The sequence below is a fragment of the Anabrus simplex genome, chromosome 1, assembly GCF_040414725.1.
Source record: "Anabrus simplex isolate iqAnaSimp1 chromosome 1, ASM4041472v1, whole genome shotgun sequence".
Lineage (NCBI taxonomy): Eukaryota > Metazoa > Arthropoda > Insecta > Orthoptera > Tettigoniidae > Anabrus > Anabrus simplex.
The window spans coordinates 1581936871-1581963948 of NC_090265.1; the positions used below are offsets into that span (position 1 = coordinate 1581936871).

The window sequence follows — 27078 nt, forward strand, 5'->3', positions numbered from 1 at the left end:
CTCGATCTGAATCCATTAAGGTATGCAGAGTGGCGCAAAAATAATAATCTCGGGAAACAACTCAAAATAAGAGAGGGAAAATAACTTAATTCACCGGGCTGAGTGGCTCAGACGGTTGACGCGCTGGCCTTCTGACCCCAGCTTGGCAAGTTCGACCCTGGCTTAGTGCGTTAGTACTTCAAGGTGCTCAAATACGTCAGCTTCGTGTCGGTAGATTTACTGGCGCGTAAAAGAACTCCTGCGGGACACAATTCCGGCACCTCGGCGTCTCCGACAACCGTCAAAATGTAGTTAGTGGGATGTAAAAAAACATTACTTAATATTATTAATTCGATAAAACTGCGTAGACTGTACCATTAGAAATAATCACTCGCTATTAATAATTCAGAATGATTTCTAAGGTTTATTTAAAAATACATTCCTCATGAGTAAAAGACAGCCATGTCTGCACACATCTTGAAGTTCCATGAAAGAGAAGAACTAATCGTAACCTCGGGACTAAGAGGGATGGCGTATTAACCCTATGCGCCGGAGTACCTTTCTGATGTAGCTAAAGTGAACCCCAGAGCCATTTTATTCTCCAGAAGTGGGAGTCTCGCTTCTAAATTTATATTTCCTGGCAGGATTCAAGCCAATGTCTTTCCGAGTGAACCGAGTATGTCTAGACTAAGCAGTTCCCTCATAAGTAAGCATTACCTGAGGTACTATAATAGAGATAGAAATACTGCAAGGTATACGGTGTCATATGGCGAGGATAAATAGACAACACTTATCCTCATACCCATCTTCATCATGAAATCTCTCCAAACAAATGCCATACAAAAAATAATTAAGGCGCGATTTAATGCTATCATTATATAATAGTTCCCTTCTGCATGCTTAATGAAAGTGTTAAGGACGTTTTTAAATATAAACACACACACCTCAATTATACCATAAAACATTCAACATTAAACGCACTATTCTAGATATCCAGACTCATTAATATCAAACAGGTTTCTCGCATACTCACCTGTCAATTATTTCAAAATTCTGGGTATGTCGAAATGGGCACAGATGTTACCTAACTTCACCCTCTCTCTTGGTTTTCGTAATGCTCATTTCTCCCTTGCCGTCAATTCCAATCACAATTACTGTTAGCTGATCCTATTCATTCAACTTCCTGCATTCTCAAGCGCCTGTAAATTCGTGATGTATTTCACCGCGAACTTGGAAATATTCCGGAAATGAAATGGCGTATGTCTGTTACTGCCGGGAGTGTCCGAGGAACATGTACCACTCGCCAGATTCAGGTCTCTTCATTTGATTCCCCTGTGCGTGGGGGCGGTAGAATAACACCCACGGTATCCCCTGCCTGACGCAATAGGTGACTAAAAGGGGCCCCAGGGGCTCTGAACTTGGAAGCGTGGGTTGGCGACCACGGGTCCGTTAGCTGAGTCCTGGCATTGCTTACACTTACTTGTGCCAGGCTCCTCACTTTCATCTATCCTATCCGACCTCTCTTGGTCAACGCTCGTTCTTCTTCGACCCCGACGGTATTAGGTCCCTGAAGCCTAGGGAGTCTTTCATTTTCACGCCCTTCATGGCCCTTGTCTTTCTTTGGCCGATACCTTCATTTTTCAAAGTGTCGGATCCCTTCCCTTTTTCTCTCTGACCAGTGTTATATAGAGGATAGTTGCCTACTTCCTCTTAAAACAATAATCAGAACCACACCACCTCTCTTGATTTGACGCCCGTAGGCAACCGGCGCATCGTTATGAGGTACGACTGGAGTACCTTGGACTGCCAAACAAGTGAAGCATTCGAGGACAGTTGGTTCCGGTCCTTGCATTACGCTACAGTATCTTAACTGTCATCACTCCTAGACTATTACATCACCCAATAACTCGCATTATATATTTTCATCCTCTACCTGGTACAGTTCTAAAGGTAATTACTGCAACCTTCCTATTTAGTGTCAGATGCTCTTAACAATTGAACTATGGTGGCCTAGATGATATTTGTTCTGTTGAAAAGGAGGTAATTACTGCAACCTTCCTTTTCGTGTCAGATGCTCTTAATAATTGAACTATGGTGGCCTAGATGATATTTGTTCTGTTGAAAAGGATATGAACTACAGGTCTATGACCTAATGCATTGAAAGTTTATTTCAATTACAACATGGCCGTGAAAAGTAAATAGCCATTGACATGGTCAGAGCAACTAAACGTACACCATCAGATAATAGGCATCTGGGTAGCAGAGACTCACTCTAACAGAGGGAACGAGAGATTTGGCTACGCGGTTTGGGTCATATAACTGTGAGCTTGAATTCGGGATACAGTGAATTCGAACCCCACTGTCGGCAGCCGTGAAGATGGTTTTCCATGGCGAGTCTCAATTTCAATTATTTAGCGATGAAAAATTGGATTACTGTCTAAGACAACCAATTTATTCCAAATATATTCAAGTATGTTTACTGAATTTAGTAACTCTCACCAAACTCCATTGTCGGCAGCCCTAAAGATTGTACTCCGTGGTTTCCCATTTTCACACCAGGCAAATGCTGGGGCAGTACTTTAATTAAGGCACAGACGCTTCCTTCCCACTCCTAGACCTTTCCTATCCCATCGTCGCTATAAGACCTATCTGTGTCGTTGCGACTTAAAGCCAATTCTAAGAAATAAAAATATAGTAACTCTCATATTTCTAAGTAAATGACCCGTTTCCTTTCCAAAATCATTTAGTCGAGATACCGACGAGGAGTCCTGTAGCCGGACATACAGTTTCTCCTCAGTGCCTCACGACCAGACTGAAAGACACAAATTTCTGTTTGATAAATAGAATTGTTCATAATAGTGCAACTAGAAAATCCACAGCTGTCTATGCTTCAACACTGCTCAAGTCCTTGGCGCTTAACAGGAGCCATCAGAGCAATAGCAACAACAAGCATTTGCCAAGTAAAGAAACTATAAATGTATTCAGATGTTTAAACTTTCTCATAAACCTATGGTAGATGAAGAACCCAGTTTTAAATGACTGGAGATGGTATAATCTGTAAATACAGCTGAGAAAAGTTTTATATATATCAATTGTATAGACCTACGTCGATAGAGTTTGCTCTTAACCTGCGAGACGAAGGGACTGAAATTCAGAGGTTGAGAGACATAGAAGAAGAAAACTGGACTAAGAATTTTGTGATTTCCAGGTAAGGGGTGTGGTGTTAGAGGATCTCAGTCGAGAATTATGGACCTTGGTTGATTCCCAGAAGAGTGAAGACTGAATGCTCAAAAGCGTAAAAGTCGAATACAAAATAATATTCATGTGGGACTTAGCCACAGATCTATCAAGATAACACGCTTCATAATGCTGTCGATACTGAGAAATTGCGTACGTAGCCTCAAACGTGATTTTCCAAACGGGATGTATTTTTCTACATGGCAATGTATAGCAAGTTGAAACAAATTCCTCGCCAACAGGCAGTTTATAGGGTTAAAATTTGACATCATTTTCGACGTCACGGCCTTCAGGCAGCTGGTCTTTCCTACGAAGACTACCTGGGTAAGAATGCTGCGATGATACTACCTGAATCCTAACAGCTATGTTAATCATCCATCACTGTATATTCACTATAGAATGATCTCTTTATTTGATTGACGCATTTATTCCTATTCTGTAAACACAAAAGTTAAAATAAAAATATCCTACGAGTCCGAGATAGAAATGTTTGAGTCTAAAAAGAGCTGCTATGATAAGACTCTTTACTTTTGTACGCCGTGAAAGCTGAGATCATAACTCTAATCGATTTTCTCTCTGATCGCAGCTAACTTTCCATTTAAGGTAATGAAACGTGTCCGAGTGTCCTCCTTATACGCCCAGAGAGATCATCCTCACTTTCAAATCTAACCAACCAAGGAGTCACAGACTTAAGCTGCCATGACGTGTCGGAGTCATGTTTCAAGTAGGCTAGAAGCCCAAGTCTAAATTCTGAAGTTAACAGTTTTCAATGTGGTAAAATTCAGCATGTAATTAAATCCAGGTGATAAACTGATGGCTCCTGCCAAAAATTAAACTATATAGGCCTATATGAACCTTTTTGCTTAGACTTCTGTCAATTGCACATCTATGGAAATAAACCAGAAAGTTAAAATCATAATTTTAGGATGAAGACGCAGGGCACCGTTCCACGAGGAACATCTAGGACAACTCATTAGGTTTTCGTTGTAAAAAAATGTTTGAAAAATGTGGTTTTCACTGGAAACTTGAATCCGGTGCTACGCAGTTGCATTACCATTGACGGATTTTTTCTTTGGTGTTTGTTTTACGGTGCACCGACACAGAGAGGTCCTATGAACACGAGGGGGTAGGAAGGGCTAGGCCTGGGAAGGAACCAACTATGGTTTCTGTTAAGGTCCAGCCAACAATCATCTCATCCACAAGGTGCCAACAATAGAATTAGCATATTTTTGTATATCAATGATATATATTTTCTTTGGCTCATTTATTCTTCTGGATATGTTTAGTCATACTTTACTTAATTGTTAATATCATTACTCATGTCAGATAATTTTACAATTAAGATGTATCAAAATCTCTTACGAACCTACCAGATAAAATCAATGGACTGTTTATAATCTGTGGTGGAATGAAGTATAGTGAACAGCATCACGGAGTGTTTCATGTGACTACTGTAATGATTAGTCATCTGCTTCTTTGTAATCCTTAATTTACTCTCTTTGTTCTCAACTAAATGTCCATCATTATTAAGGTGTAAGGTCCATAATGGTCTGACACCGCGATTAGCCGGTTCGAGTCCCGTTCGTGGGGAACATTTTCACCACCAGAATGTTCGTCGGCAGGGTAGGAGAGGAGGTGGTATATAATTTCTAATCACTAGATTGTGAGCCAAAAACTAGGGTTAAATTCCAACCCTCTCCGCAGTGTGCATGTGGGTAATAGTGCCGTGTGGCCTCCAAAGAGGCCTGGTGCATGTCATTGGAGCTGACGCCCTATAGGAGTTAACCAATGAAGGTTGAAATTCCTCTCCAGGCTGGGAATCGAACTTGGGACCCTCTGGACCAAATGTCAGCACGCTAACAATTTAGCCACGGAGCTGGATTAAAGTAAACTCGTGTCCTCATCCCGGGGTGGTGCATTTCAATCACATACCAGCCCTCCTGGCAATCTTACATTTCTATAATAATAATAATGTTATTTGTTTTGTCCGACTCGCTGGCTGAATGGTCAGCGTACTGGCCTTCGGTTCCGAGGGTCCCGGGTTCGATTCCCGGCCGGGTCGGGGATTTTAATCGCTTCTGATTAATTCTTCTGGCTCGGGGACTGGGTGTATATGTCCGTCCCAACACTCTCCTCATCATATACAGACAACATACTACACTACCAACCACCACAGAAACACGCAATAGTGCTTACATCCCTCCATAGAGGGTTGGCGTCAGGAAGGGCATCCGGCCGTAAAACAGGGCCAAATCCACATGTGCGACGCAGTTCGCACCCGCGACCCCACAGGTGTGGGAAAAGCGGCAGGAAAAGAAGAAGAAAAGAATGTTATTTGTTTTACGAATTAAGGCCACGGCCGCTTCCTTCCAACTCCTAGGCCTTTCCTATCCCATCGTCGCCATAACACCTATCTGTGTCGGTGCGACGTAAAGCCCCTAGAAAAAAAATGTTTTACGTCCCACTAACTGCTGTTTTACGGTTTTCGGAGACGCCGAGGTGCCGGAATTTAGTCCCCCAGGAGTTCTTTTACGTGCCAGTAAATCTACCGACACGAGGCTGACGTATTTGAGCACCTTCAAATACCACCGGACTGAGCCAGGATCGAACCTGCCACGTTGCGGTCAGAAGGCCAGCGCCTTAACCGTCTGAGCCACTCAGCCCGGCAATCTTACATTTCTAGCAGTACCGAGAATCGAACCCGGGCTCCCGAGGACGACGGCTAAGAACATCAACCATTACGCTACGCAGGCAGACTACATATGCTATTTTTTTTTTTTTTTTTTTTTTTTTTTTGCTATTTGCTTTACGTCGCACCGACACAGATATGTCTTATGGCGACAATGGGATAGGAAAGGCCTAGGAGTTGGAAGGAAGCGGCCGTGGCCTTAATTAAGGTACAACCCCAGCATTTGCCTGGTGTGTGGTTTCCCATTTTCCTATCCTATCGTCGCCATAAGACCTATCTGTGTCGGTGCGACGTAAAGCCCCTAGCAAAAAAAAAAGTTACGGTATTATGCGTACATAATATTGTTCATTGGCTGATGATTGGAAAAGGTAATCCACGTAGGCATTTTGATGCAAATAAACGCCTAATCCACATCATCAAGATCACAATGATTTCCAACATAGGTACAATATATAACATACACTAATTTATAGCATGTTTACTTTTATCCACGTTGAAATGAAATGTCTTATGGCTTTTAGTGCCGGGATATCCCAGGACAGGTTCGGCTCGCCAGGTGCAGGTCTTTCTATTTGACACCCGTAGGCGACCTGCGCGTCGTGATGAAGATGAAATAATGATGATGAAGACAACACATACACCCAGAACCCGTGCCATTGGAATTAACCAATTAAGGTTAAAATCCCCGACCCGGCCGGGAATCGAACCCAGGACCCTCTCAACCGAAGGCCAGTACGCTGACCGTTCAGCCAACGAGTCGGACTTTATCCACGTTTAATTTTTATAACGCTGAAATCACAAGAATGTACTGCATTGAAATAAATTTTCAATGAACGTGGCATAACAAAATCGGATGATACAATGTCCGATGAACATCTGTGAAGGAGTTTTCCTACATTTTAATGAAATGACAATATAACGTGACAAAAAAACACGTTTACACATTCATATTGGAGACTCAGTAAGAAAGCTTACCCTCTATGGATCGTGTATGAACTTTTCTAAGGAACGTCAAATGACACTTTAAAATTGGATACAAAATAACATGCAAGCATATGAAACCCAAAAAATAAACGCCTGTTAAAAATACTCGACAGTTTCTAGTCAGTTCAATAGCTGTACATTGTTCAAAACCTCTCCATTAGTGAGTGAGTGAGTGAGTGAGTGAGTGAGTGACAATATCGGTGGATAGAGATCACCAAGATATTTCCATAACACTTTTATTTGTATTCATTATAGTTATTTTCACTAATAATTTTGTTATGTCTGCAATTACTAAGATACTACAGAGTACCTTATATTTACAATTATAAAATTAAAGTACCGTAGTTGAGTAGTCTATATAGTTGAACACTGTAATATTAATTTTAAAGACAGCAGGAGAATAAACATTCAATTTAATTAATTTAGATCTTTAAATTGAAAATCTAATCTCTGGACAAAGGAAATAACACAGATTAGAATAGAAATGTTTGAGGCGCAACAACGAATTCAATTTCTGAATCGTATGAATGGCAGACTGTGCTAAAATCCTGAAATCTAATATCTTGAAACTTGGAAATAGGTGCAATGAGTATGGTATGAAAATTATCATTTCCAAGACTAAATTGATGTCAGTAGGTAAGAAATCCAAGAGAACGGAATGTAAGGTTGGGAATACAAAACTGGAATATGTGTGTCCTTTGAAGTATTTAGTATGTTTGTTCCTCCAGGATGGTACTATACCAAGTAAGACAGCAAAGTTAATGCAGTGTGCTCGCAGTTGCGATCAGCAGTATTCTGTATCAAAGAAGTCAACTTCCGTACGTAACTATCCTTACACCGGTCTGTTTCCAGACCAACTTTACAGGAATAAAATCTGAGTGGACTCAGGATATCTTATCCATTAAATAGAAGTAACAGACATGAACGTAGCGAGAATGGTCGCTAGTACAAACAGGTGGAAACAATTACAGGAGGATACTTGGAATGAGGAGATAAAGGCTAAGTTAGGAATGAACTTGATGAATGAAGCGGTACGCATAAACTGGCCTCGGTGGTAGGGCCATGTGAGACGAATGTATGAAAATAGGTTACCTGAGAGAATAATGGATTTGGTCATAGAGGATAACTGAAATAGAGGGAGACTCAGTTTCTAGTGATTTAAGATATGGAATTGAACGAGGCCACAGAGCTAGTTACAAGTAGAGTATTTTGGAGGTGGTTAGTAAATTCATAGAGGCTTAAAAACTGAACACTGGAAGGCATAACGGTCCATAATGAATATGTATAATGTCTAAACAAAAATGCAGAGCTCATCAAAACCACGACGACATGCTTGATAAAGTACTTCCCAAATTCGAGACTGTGACAAAATTTCACGAAGAGGACAAGAAATGCACGTTTATCACCAATCATCAGTCTAACAATACTGATCCTTAAGATTGTTACCTTCCTTGTGATGAGGTATAGTTGTGGACTGCATTGCTTCATGGCCTATGCACCAAAGTAAAGAAGAGATGTGAGTGAACACGATAGTCTGAGCGAAGACTCGCCTTCATGCCTGTACACATGAAAATTAATCCAATCTTTTGTCTATCAGAAATTGAGTGTTTCAGTAACCTACCATGTCTTGAATTATCATTTTAAAGGACGCGGCGAAAAATTAATAAGTATTACTCTAAATTTGATTTTAAAATGCTTCGAATTTTGATATGTAGAACTAGATCAAGAAATAAAAAAATTAAACGAAATCAATCATATATTCAGTAAAATATATTAAAACTTCGACGAAGGTTCCTTTGCATATTCGATATCCACTTTTCTATAAACTTTCAACTTGGTCTAATGAAAACTGAAAAGAAAGTGATACTTTGAACGAACTATTCAATATATTATGCAGTTTTGCAATATCGTTTAATCGCTGGGGACTGCGTATATGAGGAGATAAGTACGTTCTCAGTTCACTCGGAAGGACATGGGTTCGATTCTCCATCGTAAATCCAGAAAATTCAGAAAAAAAAAGAGTTACACTTCTGGAGAGGAAAATATTCCCTGGGTTCAATGTCGATCCAGACTAATTCCTGATGGCAAAGGGGAAAAATATAAAGTTAACAAACAAACGGAGATAATGAGGAGATGAATCATATACATTCTACACTTTAAGGGAATTTCATGTCCTATATGGAAATAGCTTTTTCTTATATTACTTTCGGATAGAACACACCCGTCTAGCTGTAAATCATTCCAATAAATGATTAATAGGCCATAAAACTCGATAATGGTGTGAATAAAGTGTAAAAACTGAAATATCATACATTCATTTAACACAGCTACCACTAACATATCAAACAACATATGTACTTCCAGTTTCAAGGAAACATATATTAACAGTCTATAGAATGATCTTCGACGTCTGGAATCTATATTTAAGTTACCCACGTCACTGTAGAGGCTAATTAAATAACGAATGACTTGGAGGGAGAAATGAAGTAACAACAGTGAAATCGAAAGTATCAAAGAAAATTTAATAAATTAGTACCGCACAGTGAATGGTTCTACAGGGAAAAAGTGAGATTTATTTGAAGCTATCAAACTGGAAAAGTAATTATGTTCTGTGGATCAGTGCGTTCCAAGTGAATAAAATACTTCCTGTCGCAGGTCTTTTCAGGAACTGTTGGTTGAAAAGCACGTTAATTAATCCATGGTGTGTTACCACGGCGAGAACAACATACCTTAATAAGCGGAACAAACAACCATTTCACTCAATTGATCAGCGGTCCCTCATTTCACTTCCGCAATGCTTGCTACTGGTACGAACCACCGGGACAGTTCAGCACACAACTTCCTGTCACAAGAACTTACTTAACTTCACTTAATCCGGTCCTCTTCTACCGGCAAGTATCGATGTCTTTCGGAGAGCTCACCATTACTTCCTCCTTAAAATATAATTTCCCATGATACCTTCCAACTCTGCAGAACTTCTTGTATGGTGTCGTTCCAAGTCCTGTGCGGTCTTCATTTGGATCTCTTTTACGAAGTCTTTCTCAGCGTATTTTCCATATCAGCTTACGTTAACCGTTTGTCATGTGTCCAGGCCATCAAATTTGAGCTTGTACCACATTACTTTTCAGAGGCTGTATTTTTAATTTTGCTGTAATAGTTTCATTTCAAACTATATCTCTTATTTATCTGGCCTCAACTCTTCTCAAATATTTCATTTCTGTTGGTTGTAAGCGTATATCGTTTTCTTTTCAGTGTCCATGATTAACTTCCATATAGATTACATAGATATTGAAGATGTATAGCAGGGAAATGAGGTGTGAGTTAGTTTCCTGTTTTCTACCTCACTAAGGCAAAGGGTGATATTAATATCAGTCGGTGAAATGTACTGAAATTCATACACCATTTTACCCCACAAACCATATTTTCACGCTATTGATCACAGGAATAGGTTCTATATTGAGTAGGATTACTAGTGTCACTCAAACCTCAGTCACTTTCATAATTTCAAAGATAATATTAAGGCAGATCAATAAAAGTATGCTCTAGTCCATACCAGAAGACATACACTACAAGTCAAGAGATGGATCTAGGAACTCTTGCATTTTTGGGAACATCCATTTCAATAATACTGAAGAGAAATTACACTATATGAGATAACATGAAAAGTATATCGAGCAACCACTAATGCCACAATGAAGCAGATATTAGGAAAACCAACAAAACAAAGATCTATATTTATTTACTTTACTACTGTTATAGTCTATTCTCATTATGTTTGCCACTTTATTAACCCTTTCTCCTCCATTTTTCTTTTTTTTGCTAGTTGTTTTACGTCGCACCCACACAGATAGGTCTTATGGCGACTATGGGACAGGGAAGGGCTAGGAGTGGGAAGGAAGCGGCCGTGGCCTTAATTAAGGTACAGCCCCAGCATTTGCCTGGTGTGAAAATGGGAAACCACGGAAAACCATTTTCAGGGCTGCCGACAGTGGGGTTCGAACCTACTATCTCCCGAATACTGGATACTGGGCGCACTTAAGCGACTGCAGCTATCGAGCTCGGTGCCTCCATTTTTTACCACCATTTACCTTCATGTTCTTTATCTTGTGTTCTTTGTTAATCTTAACACGAATTTTACGAAGCACTAAGAAGAAATATGTGACAGATGACAGCGAATGATTGGAGGACTTATATAATACTAATAATAATAATAATAATAGTAGTAATAATAATAATAATAATAATAATAATAATAATAATAAAATCCAACTTCATATTCTAAAAGAATTCATAATAATAATAATAATAATAATAATAATAATAATAATAATAATAATAATAATAATAATAATAATAATAATAATAATAATTTCATGTGGCTATTTCTAGCCGAATGCAGCCCTTGTAAGGCAGACCTCCGATGAGGGTGCGCGGCATCTGCCATGGGTAGATAACTGCGTGTTATTGTGGTGGAGGATAGTGTTATATGTGGTGTGTGAGTTGCAGGGATGTTGGGGACAGCACAAACACCCAGCCTCCGGGCCACTGGAATTAACCAATGAAGGTTAAAATCCCCGACCCGGCCGGGAATCGAACCCGGGGTCCTCTGAACCGAAGGCCAGTACGCTGACCATTCAGCCAACAAGTCGGACAAAGAATTCATAGACTGACAATTTAACATACCCTTTTGAGATCATGTTGATATGCTCAAAACTAGTCATCTCCTGAATGACATTTTCGCTTGTTCAATGGGTAGTTATTACATAATGATTACATAAACAATATTTTATAATTAAAATTGATCTCATATAGGAAGAAAGTAACTATTAGCTACACGTGTGTTTAATTTATTATTTATTCATTACAACTTCCCCAGAACGAGGCTGCCAGAAGATCAAAGAAAAGGAGAAATTTGATCGTAGATAATCCTGTATGTCAAACCAAGGAACACTTAAAAAATATAAAAATGAAATTTACTCCGTAAGTACATTAACACACAGAACTTAAAATCATTGTCATCTCAATCTGGGTGTAACCGAGAGTCCTTGAGGGTGGCTAGAGCATAAACTCATGACCTTTAGTATAACTTGCTGACCGCTAGATCAGGGCCGTAGATCAGTGCACAGTTTTCCATAAAGCACATCGTACAATATTGCAGTAGATATACGCTGACTTTACTATGAATCAGACCAAATGACATTTGTACTTTAGTACCATACGACTCAGACTACTGAACTCCGCATTCAGTATACGAGAGGAGGATTATGCATCTCTAAACAGAAGACATGTGACATCCTTCGATACATGCCGAAACAAATTAATGTATATGTTCCTTCTCTTGGCATGACTGCATTGGTCAATTGATATTCACATCAGGTTACGCTGATCAAATTTGGCGCAGTCGGCGAGCTTTTACCGCTCTACTTATCTTAAATTCGACTTTCTTTCCATCTGGCCGAGACAGGTATGGTAATCTCTGTCTGACGCACGTGCCTATCTTATACAAACACACCTGTGACTGTGTCTCCATCCATCATAAATAATTACGTGGCATTTTTCACATGGCCACAAAATTCCATCTATAATCAGCTTTAACTTCCAAACTTGGACAGAAATCGAAACTTTTTCCACAGAACTCATAATTCCAACTTTTCTTATAAACTTGAGGAGTTCTTTCTGATCTATTGGAAGAAGTTTGTCTTTGAACGACTATTACTTACTACTGTATTTGATGACTTCTATTCTTGTAACGTCACAATATCATGTCGTCCTTCATCTTTTCTGCTCTCCACTTCTAAGTCTGCTAATATTCTTATTGTTCGCGCACTTACTGCGTTATACGTAAAATATAGCTTTTCATTGATAAAATATATTTTTTTCATCTAGGAAATATTAACATGAATGGCATTAAGTTTCTTGTCTTATTGAAAAACATTATTATAAGATACAAAACTTCCTAACAAATTTGTCTTCAAATTACGCTATAAGGATACAACGTATTTTCAAATCCATCTCTAATATAATGATAATGATTTTTATTTGGGATTTTTATGACATTTATAAGCTGTATTTATTACTTTCATCGCGTCTATGCGTATAAATCTGTAACACACTTCATAAATTTTGAAGTCCGGCTTCTTCGTTTAGGCTCAGACAGCCCCAGATTCTACTCCTAACCCGGTCCTGGATCTTAAATGCGCATGAGCAATTCCTACGGCTCGAGAACTTTGTTTGTTTGTGTTATTATACTCAAAACACTGCACTACCAACCACCACAGAAAAACGCAATATTCCTCCACATAGGGTTGGCGTCAGGAAGGACATCAGGCAATAAACCTGTATTCCACGTGAAGGCCAGGAAGAATGAAAGTACTTCACAAATTTTGAGCATCATTCCATATTAATTTTGCTTTCCTTATTATTATCCTCTACTATGTGAACAAACTCATATTTTGTGTCGGAAAATAATTCCTATACTAGTCATTTCATTACGACCAATTTATTGCCCTATACTTTCACTGAGCAAGAAAGCAAGTGATCGATCGATGGATCGATCAAGTAAGTAAGTAAGTCAGTAAGTAAGTAAGTAAGTAAGTAAGTAAGTAAGTAAGTAAGTAAGTAAGTAAGTAAGTAAGTAAGTAAGTAAGTAATTAAGTAAGTAAGTAAGTAAGTATTCAGGATATGTAATCAGGTTCCTCGTCTTATTATCATTGTTATCTCCGTGGCAACGCTAACTTCTACACAAGATATATTGTTGTTTTTTTTTTGCTAGTTGTTTTACGTCTCACCGACACAGATAGGTCTTACGGCGACGATGGGACAGGAAAGGGCTAGGAGTGGGAAGGAAGCGGCCGTGGCCTTAATTAAGGTACAGCCCCAGCATTTGCCTGGTGTGAAAATGGGAAACCACGGAAAACCATTTTCAGGGCTGCCGACAGTGGGGTTCGAACCTACTATCTCCCGAATACTGGATACTGGCCGCACTTAAGCGACTGCAGCTATCGAGCTCGGTAAGATATATTGTATCGTGATTAGTAATAGTTTATGTTATGTTATAAAATACACTAATTATAGTTTGACGTGAATATCAATGTACTGATAAATATTGTACAATAATAGTGTAAGTAAGATCTGGTAAAGCAGTAGATCACTTGACATCGGTGCAACAGGCAATATAACTTGATACTTTTGCGAATTTCCGTGGAAACGTTTGTCCTAGACTAGTAAAAACATTAAGAAATATCTGAATGTTATTTATCCACAATCAAGACCTGAATAATGCATTCAGTTTCAAGATACGAACACAAACTTTAATAAATTTCGAATATAGACAGATTAACAAGACTTCATTTATGAGAAAGAGATGGAATGTGAATGGTATCTTTTCCTGGTTTACAACAATTTTCCTTCTCAAGTAGTTATTTGTCATAATTGAATTTTAATACAAATAGTTTTATTGGTCTTCAGTTACATTCGAAGTTCCTCCACCAAATGTCTGAGAATTTTATTTCAAATAATTATTAAAGTAGGAAACTGTTTGAGAAGTTCGAGAGAGTCGTTGAGGTAACTATTTCCTTGTAAATATATCTAAATGACGTATCTGAGAATAAATCGCCTATGATAATATCAGCAATGAAGTAACCTTAGCGAGCATTGTGGTAAATTTTTTCTCTTAATATCTATGCATTGTGAGTAAAATTACTATGTTACAGATTCCTACTATTTCAGCAAGGATAAATCAAGACCCTTCACTGACCATAGTACAATTATTCAAAAACTGTCTCTCACCACGGAGGAAGGAGAGTCGATTGAAGGCCAATAAAACTCCATTCACTTCCCTCCGGCTAGGGAAACACGAACATTTACCGTTTCCACTAAAAAACAGTTATAAATTCTCTTTCTAAATCCGGATTTTCCCCGAACCAGACATTTATTATTTCTTAATACATACCAGTATCCGGCTCTATGGCTAAATATTCAGCATGCTGGTCTTAGAACCAAGGAGTCCCACGTTCGATTATCCGCCCGATCATGGATTAGTTAATTCCTCTGGCTCCGGGGCAGAATGTTTGTGCCGTCTTCAGGATTAGGTAGCGCCTCCAATCCTCACAGACGCGCAGGTCGCCTGTAAGGTGTCAACTGGAAAGACTTGCACCAGGCGTGTCCGGAGTCCACACACCGTTATTTATTGTTATTATTAACAAGTGTCAGTGAACTTGTAAATTTTATGGACATGCTGTTTAAAGGTTCTCCTTTTATCAAATCGGTTATTCCATAAACATTTCTTTAGAACACATAAAATTGCAAATAATATCATAGAAATCTTACGGAGTGCCCGAAAGCTGGCGAGGCTTCTAACAGCTCTACAAGACGGTAACGTAACACCGATACAGATTCGAAAACACGGAAGGAAAATATAAAAATTAATCGTGGTGTGTTCCAAGGCTGGTTTTATCTATAGCATTATTTATCATCCCTACCAATCGTATTGTAGAAGAACTATCTGAAGATTCTTTAGCAGGGAATTATTGTTATCCGCCTGCGGACGAACAACCTAACCTCACTATAATGTGTTTCACGGATGATAAGGAAATATTTGGGAAGAACACCGAGTCTGCCACTGAAGTGGCCAGGATCGCCTTCGAAAGATTTAAGAAAATCGGTCTTTATATCCGAGCTTCAAAATCCGCTTGTCGTTCTGTCCAGAAATGTCAACTGAGGGAGGAGAATCTCACCAAAAATTATGACTGTGAAATTAAATCACAGTGCAATGGAACTGCAATTCGCTACTTAGGGGTTAACTTAAACTGAATCCACAAGTTGTACTTGATAAGACGCGAAATAAGACTGACGCCCTTGAAGCTCACCATTGTTGCAATCCGATCAGAGATGTTCAATTTAAGTAGTTCAATATCACCTACTCTTATGTACGCACCCCAAGTTAGTAGTGTTTCCTTTACTAGGTCCATGGATCAATTTACAGTGATGGCAGCCATAAGCAGAAAGTTCAAGTTATTTGATATTCATAAAACTAGATTATTAGGATCTTTAGGTTGCAGGCGTTATTTAGGTTGCCTATCTCAGAAAAAATAAGGGGCTGGTGAACCACCCGGTATAATGAGGCCACAGTTCTCCACCTGAAGGAAAAATACGATGTTAATAGGAACATCTAGGTTATGGGTTTAATGGCAGATGTCAGGGTAAACATTCCGAGATTTTTAAACCGATCGTAATCAATCTTGATCTAATATCGTATATTTAACTATACTGAGAAGATCAATATAATTAAAGCGTAATCACTAGTACGGAAATAACTCCTCATTCATCTTCTTCTTTATCTGTTTACCCTCCAGGGTCGGTTTTTCCCTCTGAATCATCGAGGGATCCCACCTCTACCACCTCAAGGGCAGTGTCCTGAAGCTTCATACTCTGGGTCGGGGATACAACTGGGGAGGATGACCAGTACCTCGCCCAGGTGGCCTCACCTGATATGCTGAACAGAGGTCTTGAGGGGGTGTGGGAAGATTGGAAGGGATGGAGAAGAAGGAGAGAAGGAAGCGGCCGTGGCCTTAAGTTAGGTACCATCCCGGCATTTGCCTGGAGGAGAAGTGGTATACCACGGAAAACCACTTGCAGGATGGCTGAGGTGAGAATCGAATCCACCCCTACTGAGTTGACCTCCCGAGGTTGAGTGGACCCCGTACCAGCCCTCGTACCTCTTTTCAAATTTCGGGGCAGAGCCGTAAATAGATCCCAGGGCTCCGGGGGTGGCAGCCAATCACACTAACCACTACACCACAGAGACGGCGTGTACGGAAATACCATGTCTGATTAATGCTAAAATGCATACTTACAAATAATGTAATATAATGATCATACATTGTTAATTGGCAACCTCTGATGAGATTAAGTGGAATTAAATTCCATCCCCACTTCCCACTTGCTGGCCTTATACCTTACAATGCACTCAAGTATAAATGTGAGTGTTTGAAAACGTACCCGTCAACAATGGGCTCGAAGGCGGATCTTATAAAAGAGAAAAGACAGGAAAGTGACCCTCAGAATGTAGAACTGGGCAGACAGTGTATTGGATGATACACAGTTGTTAAATCTGTCCTTGTACAATAATAGCTAACGGTATTAGATCAAGGTAAAATATGAGACTGTTTTGGCCTAGATCCATAGGAGGATAATTATTACTTCCCGAGTAAAAGCATAGGATATTTTTCAAATCATTAGACAAATGTCACTGTATTTAATTAACATGTCCTCATTGTTCCATCCATGCCCAATCCCAGTTGATCGAATACTATGTATACAATATAATTATATATTGTACTGACACGATTGCCCCAGAACTTAGTAGACTTTCACCTTGTGATTAAGTCTGACTATAATTTATTTCCGATGAAGGTCGTGACTTGCACTCCAGGACAATACACATGCACGTTATGGTGACAATGTACACGTAAGCTCAGAAATTGCTCGCCAGACTTTCAGTAAGATGCTATTCAAGTCTACAACATTTCATGTGTAAATAACAAAATTGATCACCACGTCCTTGTGATTTGGAATCCAATTAAAGGCAGAAGGTATGCTTTTAAAATTAAATATGCATTTTTCATTTATTGAATCAATCTTTCGTTATAAAACACACTCGCGTTTTTAATCTGGAGGGAAACCATCATAATTCTAAAACTACTGAACTTATTTGCTTTAAATTTTGAATGGTAATAATGGCGTGTGGCCTCCAAAGAGGCGTGGTGCAGGTCTTTTGAGTTGACGCCTTGTAGGTGACCTGCACGTCTGTGAAGATATCGCTCTATTTAGGATGAATTCTAATGGTGAGGAAGTCACATAGACCCAGTCCCCGAGCCATAGGAATTAATCAATGGAGGTTCAAATTCCCGACCCAGCCGGGAATCGAACCCAGGACATTGTGCACCAAAGGCCAGTGCGCTAATCATTAAGACATGGAGCCGGGTATTTTAAATGGTCATTTATTTAAACATAATACTATACTTTTTCTTCAACATATGAATGAAAATGAAAACCTACAACCTGTTTTCCAGTCATTGACCGGGTCAGGGATGGAATGAGTGATGCAGATATAGGCTATTAGTACGATGGGGTCGCCACTCCCAAAGTGATTTATTAATGACTGATAGATGCTATGAAATGAGAATGGAGAGTGTTGCTGGAATGAAAGATGACAGGGAAAACCGGAGTACCTGTCCCGCCTCCGCTTTGTCCAGCACAAATCTCACTTGGAGTGACCGGGATTTGAACCACGGAATCCAGCGGTGAGAGGCCGACGCGCTGCCGTCTGAGCCACGGAGGCTTTCTTCGACATAGATAACTTAAAATATTTTAAAAATGTATGTAGGGAGTTGAATGGTGGGCATTCAAAAATTAAGGAGATGAAGAAGATCGTTGTAACTGAAATGGTTTTTCAGAAAGATGTTGATAATTCCATAGATCGATACCAGAAAAATGACTCCAACCTGAAAGAGCTTAAAATTGAATGAAGAATCTCAGGCTAGATTCGACTCAAATTTGACAGTTTAATGAGAAGAGGACTAGAAATTATGGACAGGGTAACACTAAGGGACAAAGGCCACAAGGAAGAGTCTTAGCAAAGAAAATTGTCCAGATTACCTTTAAATATGGAAGAAAAATGCATGATATATTCAGGCAAGTAATTGATAGGGTATCTTGAAGAAAAATCATTACGAAGACCACCGCACCTTCTACAAAAGGTCAGGATTGAAGGGAGAGAGAAAATAAATTCGAACAGGGTGGTGCCGCAAGTTTTGACGTAGAATACGGAATATAAATATTGTCGGAATAAAGTATCTACTTAGTAAATGTTTAAAATGTTTCCACCACTGGCGCAGTACTGTTGCTCGGCGAGGCTTCAGTTGCACGTCACTCGCCTTAACTTTGATGTATTTCACGCTCCGTATTGGTGATTTTCGAACTTTTTGAATTTTAACAAGCCGTTCTATTCTCTCTAACACATTTTAAAAATCATTTTTAAGCTTTTTATTATCAATATGACGCGATGGCTGGCGAAGGAGACACTTTTTCGCATTTCTTCGAATCACAATTTTCTCAAATGTTCTCTATTTGATTTCCTTTCTTTTAACGTCTGAATCTCACTCACTGAAAGAAAAGAACGATGTCTCAAGTAATGTCCTATCATGCTGGAGTTCAGAGTTGCACAAATAACATAGCGATTTTAGTACCTCAAGATGTCGGCGCTACTGTTATCACCTGATGACGTCATATCGAGGTCAGAATATTCTTTTCTACGTGCTATTTACAATGAGATATTGAACACTACTGTATTACCGTACTTGCGTCTTAAATTGCTCTTGATTTTATTTTTATGATTTAAACGTTCATTTTTATGTACCGATCACAGGCTCAAATACGCTTTCGACTCTACGGACGTATTCGAAGTCAAAAATAATTGGTAGTAAAAAATTAGAGAAATTAATATGAAAGGTATTAATGACGAAAATACACTTTCTGAAATATTTTAGAAATTATAGGTTATAGGTTATGTCGATGACATGAGCCGTTGAATAATTTCAGCAAAAGGATCATATGAATAATCACACATGCAGCATTAATAAGCAAATTTTTTAAATACTACTACTTGTTTAATGTCGCACCAACACATGGAAAGTTTTCGGTGACGGAATGATGGGAAAGAGCTAGAATTGGAAACGTAGTGGCCGTGGCCTGAATTAATGTACAGCCCCATCATTTGTCTGGTATGAATGTGGGAAACCACGGAAAACCATATTCACGGCTGTCAACGGGATGATTCGAATCTACTATCTCTCGAATGCATGGTCACAGCTGCACGACCCTAACTGCACCGTCAGCTCGCTCGGTAAATTTGTTAACATGTGTGCAAGTAATGACTGTGAATATTTCATAAAGGGTAACGAATATACGTTACGCATGCAAATTCTTTGAAGTCACATTTTTTTTGTTGCCAAGGTATTAAAAATCGAATACATAGTAATGTAGACGCCAATTTGTTAAGGCCATCAGTATGTGAGGAAAGAATAAATTGAACTCGTATCTGCAACAAATTAGTAAGCTAAGGCGACTGCTGGTAGTATCCGAATGTGACTTAGTCGTTGTGACGGCTTATTTAGCCATATTACTTGGTTTTATTGATGGACCTCACTGCCTTGACCTAAGGAGACTAAATGAATTCCCCTCCAACATTCGGATTAAGATGATCAAAGTATTTATAAGGCCTGGAAAAGGCAGAAACATACTCCAACATGCTCCTACGCCAAGAAACCTTTAAATGATAAATGCCAGAATACTTCATAGGATGTGAGCCATTAAGCTATAGAAAAATTAATGACTGCGCCTGTAGAGTGATGAATCAAGTTGCTTAAATAAATGTGGAGTAAATATATTTGTCCTCCTGCTGCTCGTCATTTCATTTGTAGAAAATGTATCCTTGCTATACCACCGTTGAAGTCTCCACGGTGCTCTAGATGTTGACTGCTTTTCGTGGGGCTGGCCGAAATCATGAAACTACTTGGCCTACATGTCTGTGGTCAGACACGATCACGTCATTCCATGTTACCACACACTTCACTTTCATCGTTCCTGAAGGTCGTGCTTTAGTCTCCCGGAAGGGTCAATTATAGTTGTGGTTTTACGAATAGTTTACTGGTATCGTAATCTAATAGTTTACCGGTATTCGAAACTTCTGAGAAATTCCCTTGCTTTTCAAGGTTAAATGGATTGTTATTGCTTCCTCGAAAATGTTATAATATCTGACAGACTACAGAAGTGAGAAAACGAATATGTTAGGAATTACTTTGATAGAGAGCTGATTGAATATGTTTCTACATTTATTCAATGATAACCTATAATAATTTTATAATGAAAACCACAGTTTCTTCAGAAAACGTTCTGTGAAATAATGGAGGCATTAATTTTGAAATGTGCTGTAACTTAATTATAGTTATGAAACAGACTCAAACGAAACGTTTGTGCCTCAGCCTTTCACCGGATAGGAACGACACCTTGTAGCAAACGTGGTAAACTTTTAAAATTTCGATGTAAGATTATACACACGGGAATATTCGTTTGAAATAAATAACCTTGTTTTCTTCAGTGTAGGTGATATAAATCTCAAGCTTGTTTCAATCATTACTCAAAGAATAAATACAGCATCCAAAATTGTCACTGTATTTCAGTTTGATAGAAACAGATCTTGGAAGGAAATTATAAATTAAAAATAAAATCAAATAAGTAGAATTAAAAATTTAAATGGTTAGTTTGTATATTTCTTATTTAAGTTCGGTAATTTATACGGAAACTCCAAGAATTTACAGTTTTTCTAAAGAACCACCTCCATTGTTAAATGATTTAAGTAGCAAACTTCTGTTTAAGATGTCCCGGATTCTAGGTATGACTCTGTCATAAATTGTACCTTCACTTTAGATCAGAACGAGGTACGATCAGCCTTTTAGAAGCTATCTAAATCGACCATTATTCAGGAAACTGCAGTTAACAATAACGGGCCCAATCACGCAGACTACATGATGCCTAATATTATCCCGCAATAGGTATTTCTCACTCAACGGAATAAGATGTCTATTTCCGCGTTACTTTTATATGTTGTTTCATTCATCATAAAGTAAGTAAACCACTTCAGTTTATACACATCTAATGTTTGGTATAAGAAGCCCAAAATCTGAAAAAATCTTAATAACTCTTTGAACTTCAAAATTAGGCCATATCCTTCTAATTAGGTGGTTAGGTAAAATGTTTGAGTAATATTATTTCGAATATTCTAGGAAGGCCTACTAGTATGTCTTGACGTTTGTATGAATAATGTGTACCCTTCCTGGAGTCAGACTCGAGCAGGTTCTCCAGGTCGTGATGCTGTAATGACTTGTTCTTGTAGCACTACTTCCGTTCTGGAAACCTTGAACAAGAAGTCTACTTTGGTCTCGAGAAAGTTGTTCTGTGTCTATACTCGAAACCAGAGTGCCCACAAACCTATCACAGTGACAACAGACAATTCTAAACTACAACTCATTTGAGTTTTGTTATTATTAACAATGTACGCGGAAACATAATTGGTTTCCTTCTAGATTTCACTAGACTACACTGCGGTTACCAAAGATTTTAACGATGACCTTTACCTTGAATATGAATACCGGAGGGCAAGGAACACATAACGGGACCTTTCCATGGTTGCTAGAGACAGATATAATCTTGTCCTTCACGCCTGCTCTCTTTCTTAGATAGAAATGAAAGCGTTAAATGGCCTACTTTTATTCCTCGTAAAAATAAGAGATGGCTTACTCACGATTTGCTATTATTATCGCATTTCTTTTTAAGAGTGAAAAGTGAAGGGCGGCTGGCTCAGACGGTATGCGGGACTGGACTGCCTGATCGGAGACTCGTGTCCCGGTGCCGACAAACGCTCTCAGTGCGTTGTTATTTCCAGGTGTTTGTGCACTTTCGATACATACATGCTAGAAGTGATTTATTTCTTTTTCAAGTACAGCCCCAGAGTTTGCCTGGTGCGAAAATGGGAAGCCACTGTCTTCAGAGCTGCCGATGGTGGGATTCGAACCCACCATCTCCCGAACTCAAGTGACCCTAACCACGTGGCCAGTTCGCTCAGTGCTGGAAATGAGCCTGTGTTCCTAGCCCGAGGATCTGTTTTCAGACCCTGGTAATTAGAGTAGGAAACTTCACCTCCGACATCTCAATAACACTGTACATCGGACAGATTATGGGCGGGCGTAGCACCCGAGTGAGATCATCTCTGACTTTTCCTCAGAGTGTCCGAGGCTGGAATATCGGTCAATATATGTGTATTTTTTCAAATAATAAATCACATATCTCTGATTCGCGTTCGACGGAATACTGGACGCACTGTAGCTATTACCATGATCAAAAGTCACATATATGAGGAAAGTACTGTAAGGTCTCCACCTCCATAGTGTTAGTACTATTAGCTGTCATTCTCGGGGACCCGGGTTCGATTCGATGTACTGCTATAAATTTAAGATTGACTGGAGGGCTGGTATATGGTTAAACAGGTGCAAGCAGCTCACCTCCATTGGGAGTAAGCACCACCTCGGGATGAGAACACGAATTTAGTACACTTATACTGTAAGTTTAAGACGAAGATGTCTTTAATTCTTAAATAAGGAAACTGTGCGTTTATTTTGTTTTTTTTTCGTACTGTAATGTGTTGCCAATTCTTTGCGAATTGTCTTGAAATGGTCATGTTAGTTATATTCAACGGAAGGAAGTACAGGTGATGTTAAGAATATAAGTCGATTGCTCTAACCAGCACCCGACAAGAGACATAAGACAAACAAAGTAACGTGTTTATTTTGTTTACGATGAGCTTTAATTCAGGATCTTTGAATACCAACAGTCAGCCTTCGTTAATGAATTCGACAATGGACTGTATATAGAGACTCAGATACAATGTGGAGTGTTGATGAAATAATAGGAGTAGGCCAGCAGTTAGCTTAGAGACCATATCCCAACACATGTATTAATAATCGCAGATCTTTCACATGATCATTTTAATTTTGTCCGTTTCCATTGCTAAATGGTTAGCATGCTGGATTCGATCCAAGGGGGTCCTGTGTTCGATTAACGTTCGGGTCAGTGATTTTAACTTTAATTGGTTAATTCCTTTGGCTCGTCGTTTCCAGCAGTAGAACTCATCCCAGGTAGGGACCCATCTTCAGAGACACGGAGGTCGCCTACAAGACGTCAACTAGAAAGATATGCACGGAGATCACACGCCATTATTATTATTATTATTATTATTATTATTATTATTATTATTATTATTAAAATTGAGCTCAGTATAAAATAGCCTTGCCGGGCAGAGTGACTCAGACGGTTAAGGCACTGGGCCTTCTGACCCCAACTTGGTAGGTCCGATCTTGGCTCAGTCCGGTGGTATTTGAAGGTGCTCAAATACGTCAGCCTTGTGTCAGTACTTTTACTAGCACGTAAAAGAACTCCAGCGGGACTAAATTCCAGCACATCGGCGTCTCCGAAAACCGCAACAAAAGTACTTAATGGGACGTAAAACAAATATTATTATTATTATTATTATTATTATTATTATTATTATTATTATTATTATTATTATTAAAATAACCTTACGAACTGAAAGAAATCCGAGTCATTAAAGGCAAGAAAAGTAAACTTTGTAACTTTACACCACTCTTTTCCATAATTATTTTAGTGCCTATCGTGAATGTGCCACCCCCGTGGTGTAGGGATAGCGTGCCTGCCTCTTACCCGGAAGCCTCGGGTTCGATGCCCGGCCAGGTCAGGGAGTTTTACCTGGATCTGAGAGCTGGTTCGAGATCCACTCAGCCTACGTGATTAGAATTGAGGAGCTATTTGACGGTGAGATAGCAGCCCCGGTCTAGAAAGCCGAGAATAACGGCCGAGAGGATTCGTCGTGCTGACCACACGACACCTTGCAATCTGCAGGCCTTCAGGCTGAGCAGTGGTGACTTGGTAGGCCAACGGCCTTCAAGGGCTGTAGTGCCATGGAGTTAGTTAGGCTAGGTTATCCTGAATGTAACATTCATGATAGTTACTCCCCGTTTTGTCACTTAAGGAATAAACATATGTAATATAATGCTCACCCCTCTTAAATAACAGTTAATTATCATTAAGAAGCATATCAGTCTCCCGGGGCCGATGACCTGCGTACACATGCGCTGTGTTGGTAGATAGTGCTAGGATCGACATGTTTCTACACTCCAAATGAATTCGCACCAGCAACATACAGTGATACGATAGAGAAAGGAACAGAGAAGCAAAGCGCGAGGACACCGAATCCATAATTCAGCCACTTTGGTACCGTTATATCAGCTGGCACTGCTCTGTTCTTACATTTGCATAATGGAAAGTGATCGCTGTACTACATTTACACTGAAGTTCAAAGAAAGTACGTGAAACAGAAAGTAAATACCTGTTGTTGCAAGGAGCCAAAATCTACACTAGTAACACTAGTAATACCGACACATATAATGAACAATGAGTTTTTAAACAGCAAATCTCTTAATATTGTTATTTCCAAATACACTTCAGATACAGTACATTTATTGAATAGACTATATATAATGCACTTCATGTATAGAATAATGTCTACACATGAGCATATGTTTTGAATTAAGAGCCATTAATTTAAAGATAAATCTGTATAAACATTTTTGCAAATAAAATGTTAAAAAGTAATGTGATGAGTGAGATCATGTACACGATGCTGTAAATTGATTTCGTCGTAATTGATTGCATATTCTATAAAGAAACAGGGAAGTGGGAGACAGTTGACTGTTTATAAAATCTTATTATTTTTAGGTTACTAAACACATTTTTATTCATTCATGAAGATAACTATGAGAAACATTTTTCATACGTTTTTATTCTATAATTAACACTAAAAAAGGTGTCGAAATTACTTTTAGAATTTCGTGTTATTCTCAATACAAATTAGAAAGAAAATGTTATGTCACCTGGGGTTCCTGGTGAGTATTGATAAAACAAATAGAACAAGACAAGGTATTCAGTCATTACTTTTATCAATGAAATCTAGCCTCCATAAGTCGATGAGCAACGGAATTGTTTTAAACAGGAATTAATGAGTCCTTCGAAAATCATCAGATAACATTATTGTTGATCTGTCAATGTTTAATGATTTATCAATGTTTATTGCTAGATCACGGTAAAAATTAAATGCTCCATGTCTAATAAGCTATTTAATAGTTAAAACCGTTTCTAGAAGTTAATTTAACTAAATATTATTATTCGGAGGATAGGCCGCTCCTTAGACCTCTACAACATACAGAAGATATTTGCAGTTTAAAAACTTCGTATAGCCGAACTCAGAAATTCAGTAAATGTATCTTAATAATTGAAAAGGATCAGATCGATTTATGTACTTAGGTCATGTTACTTCTTCGTCTTCTGATACAGGTGTAAAATAAGGAAAATTAAATAATATCCTGTTTGTAAACGTCTGTTAATAGTCAATTACTTCACAGTCTAAATGGAAATCAACAATATTGATCATATTTTAAAAGAATCTATTTAAATTTAAAAAATATTATTCTGGAAAATTATTTTCATGAAATGATCGGACTCGGTTTGCCTATGGAAAAGAGAAGGTGAGTTAGGGAGTACTTACACGCGAGAAGGACGTAGAGGGCTGCTGCGAGTATTGCCATGCTGCCTGCTGTCTTGTAGTATAACGGCGCCGGCCGGCCTGTTCCCTAGTTATAACACTCGTCCGCACCTCCCCCCACCGCCGCCCCTCCTTCCCACCCGCAGTACCATCCTCCAACTCTCCCTCCAGCTACAAAACATCCCAGTTCTTCCGCACTTATTACACAGTCTCACATTAGTCTGCAGCCACACATACAGCAACATATCGTTATATTCTTAAGGACCAATGATCATTCTAGGTCCTTTGAAGGCAGCAGCGTAGGTGAGGCTGTCGTGATTCCAGAAAAACACCTTTAAAGGGACATCAGGGTCAAATTCAACGTGTAACCACACTAGTGGGGCAGAGGGGATAAATCAATGGCATTCAACCGAAATAACCTTGGCAATACTTAAGTTAAGAGAAATCTGTGTTAACCACGATAGTGTTTGAATGTTTCCTCAGGGTTCTTCACTACTTCCTACCATAGAATGTTCAATGTCTAACTGATATATAGAATTATTCCCTATTCTCCCATGTAGACCTACTTTTAAATATTTAATTATTCATACTGTGACCGGATAAATTATTTTACGACGGTAACGTATAGGTTCATCACTGCCTCTCGATCCAAGTTAATACTAGGAGCATTCATGCAATGACGACAACCGAAACAATCAAAATTTGCAAGAAATCAGCGAAACGTCGTGATGTCACGTTATGGTACTGATCATTGCTTAAAAATAAATAGTATATAGGATGGAAACCCGTTGAAGTTATTTTCATCTAAGAAATGTACACAAACATAACGAATGGTTGAACACTTTTTCACACTATGTACTTCGCTTTCGGGAGAGACAATGAAGTTCTATTCCATCACGTTACTGTTACCCCCTGTGGGTGGTGGCAGTAGACTAACACCCACGGTATCTCCTGCCTG

The 27078-nt window shown here is 39.0% G+C and overlaps 1 protein-coding gene across 1 annotated transcript in view; it reads right to left on the reverse strand.

Annotated features, from left to right (window-relative positions):
• LOC136862727 (protein obstructor-E) overlaps positions 1–26168 on the reverse strand; it is a 53121-nt gene extending 26953 nt beyond the window's left edge. The window contains exon 1 of the mRNA XM_067138953.2: positions 26124–26168. Within this exon, the coding sequence (XP_066995054.2) occupies positions 26124–26163 (40 nt within the window). The 5' untranslated portion in view covers positions 26164–26168. The remainder of the gene's footprint in view (positions 1–26123) is intronic.
• Between the last annotated feature and the right edge of the window lie 910 nt (positions 26169–27078).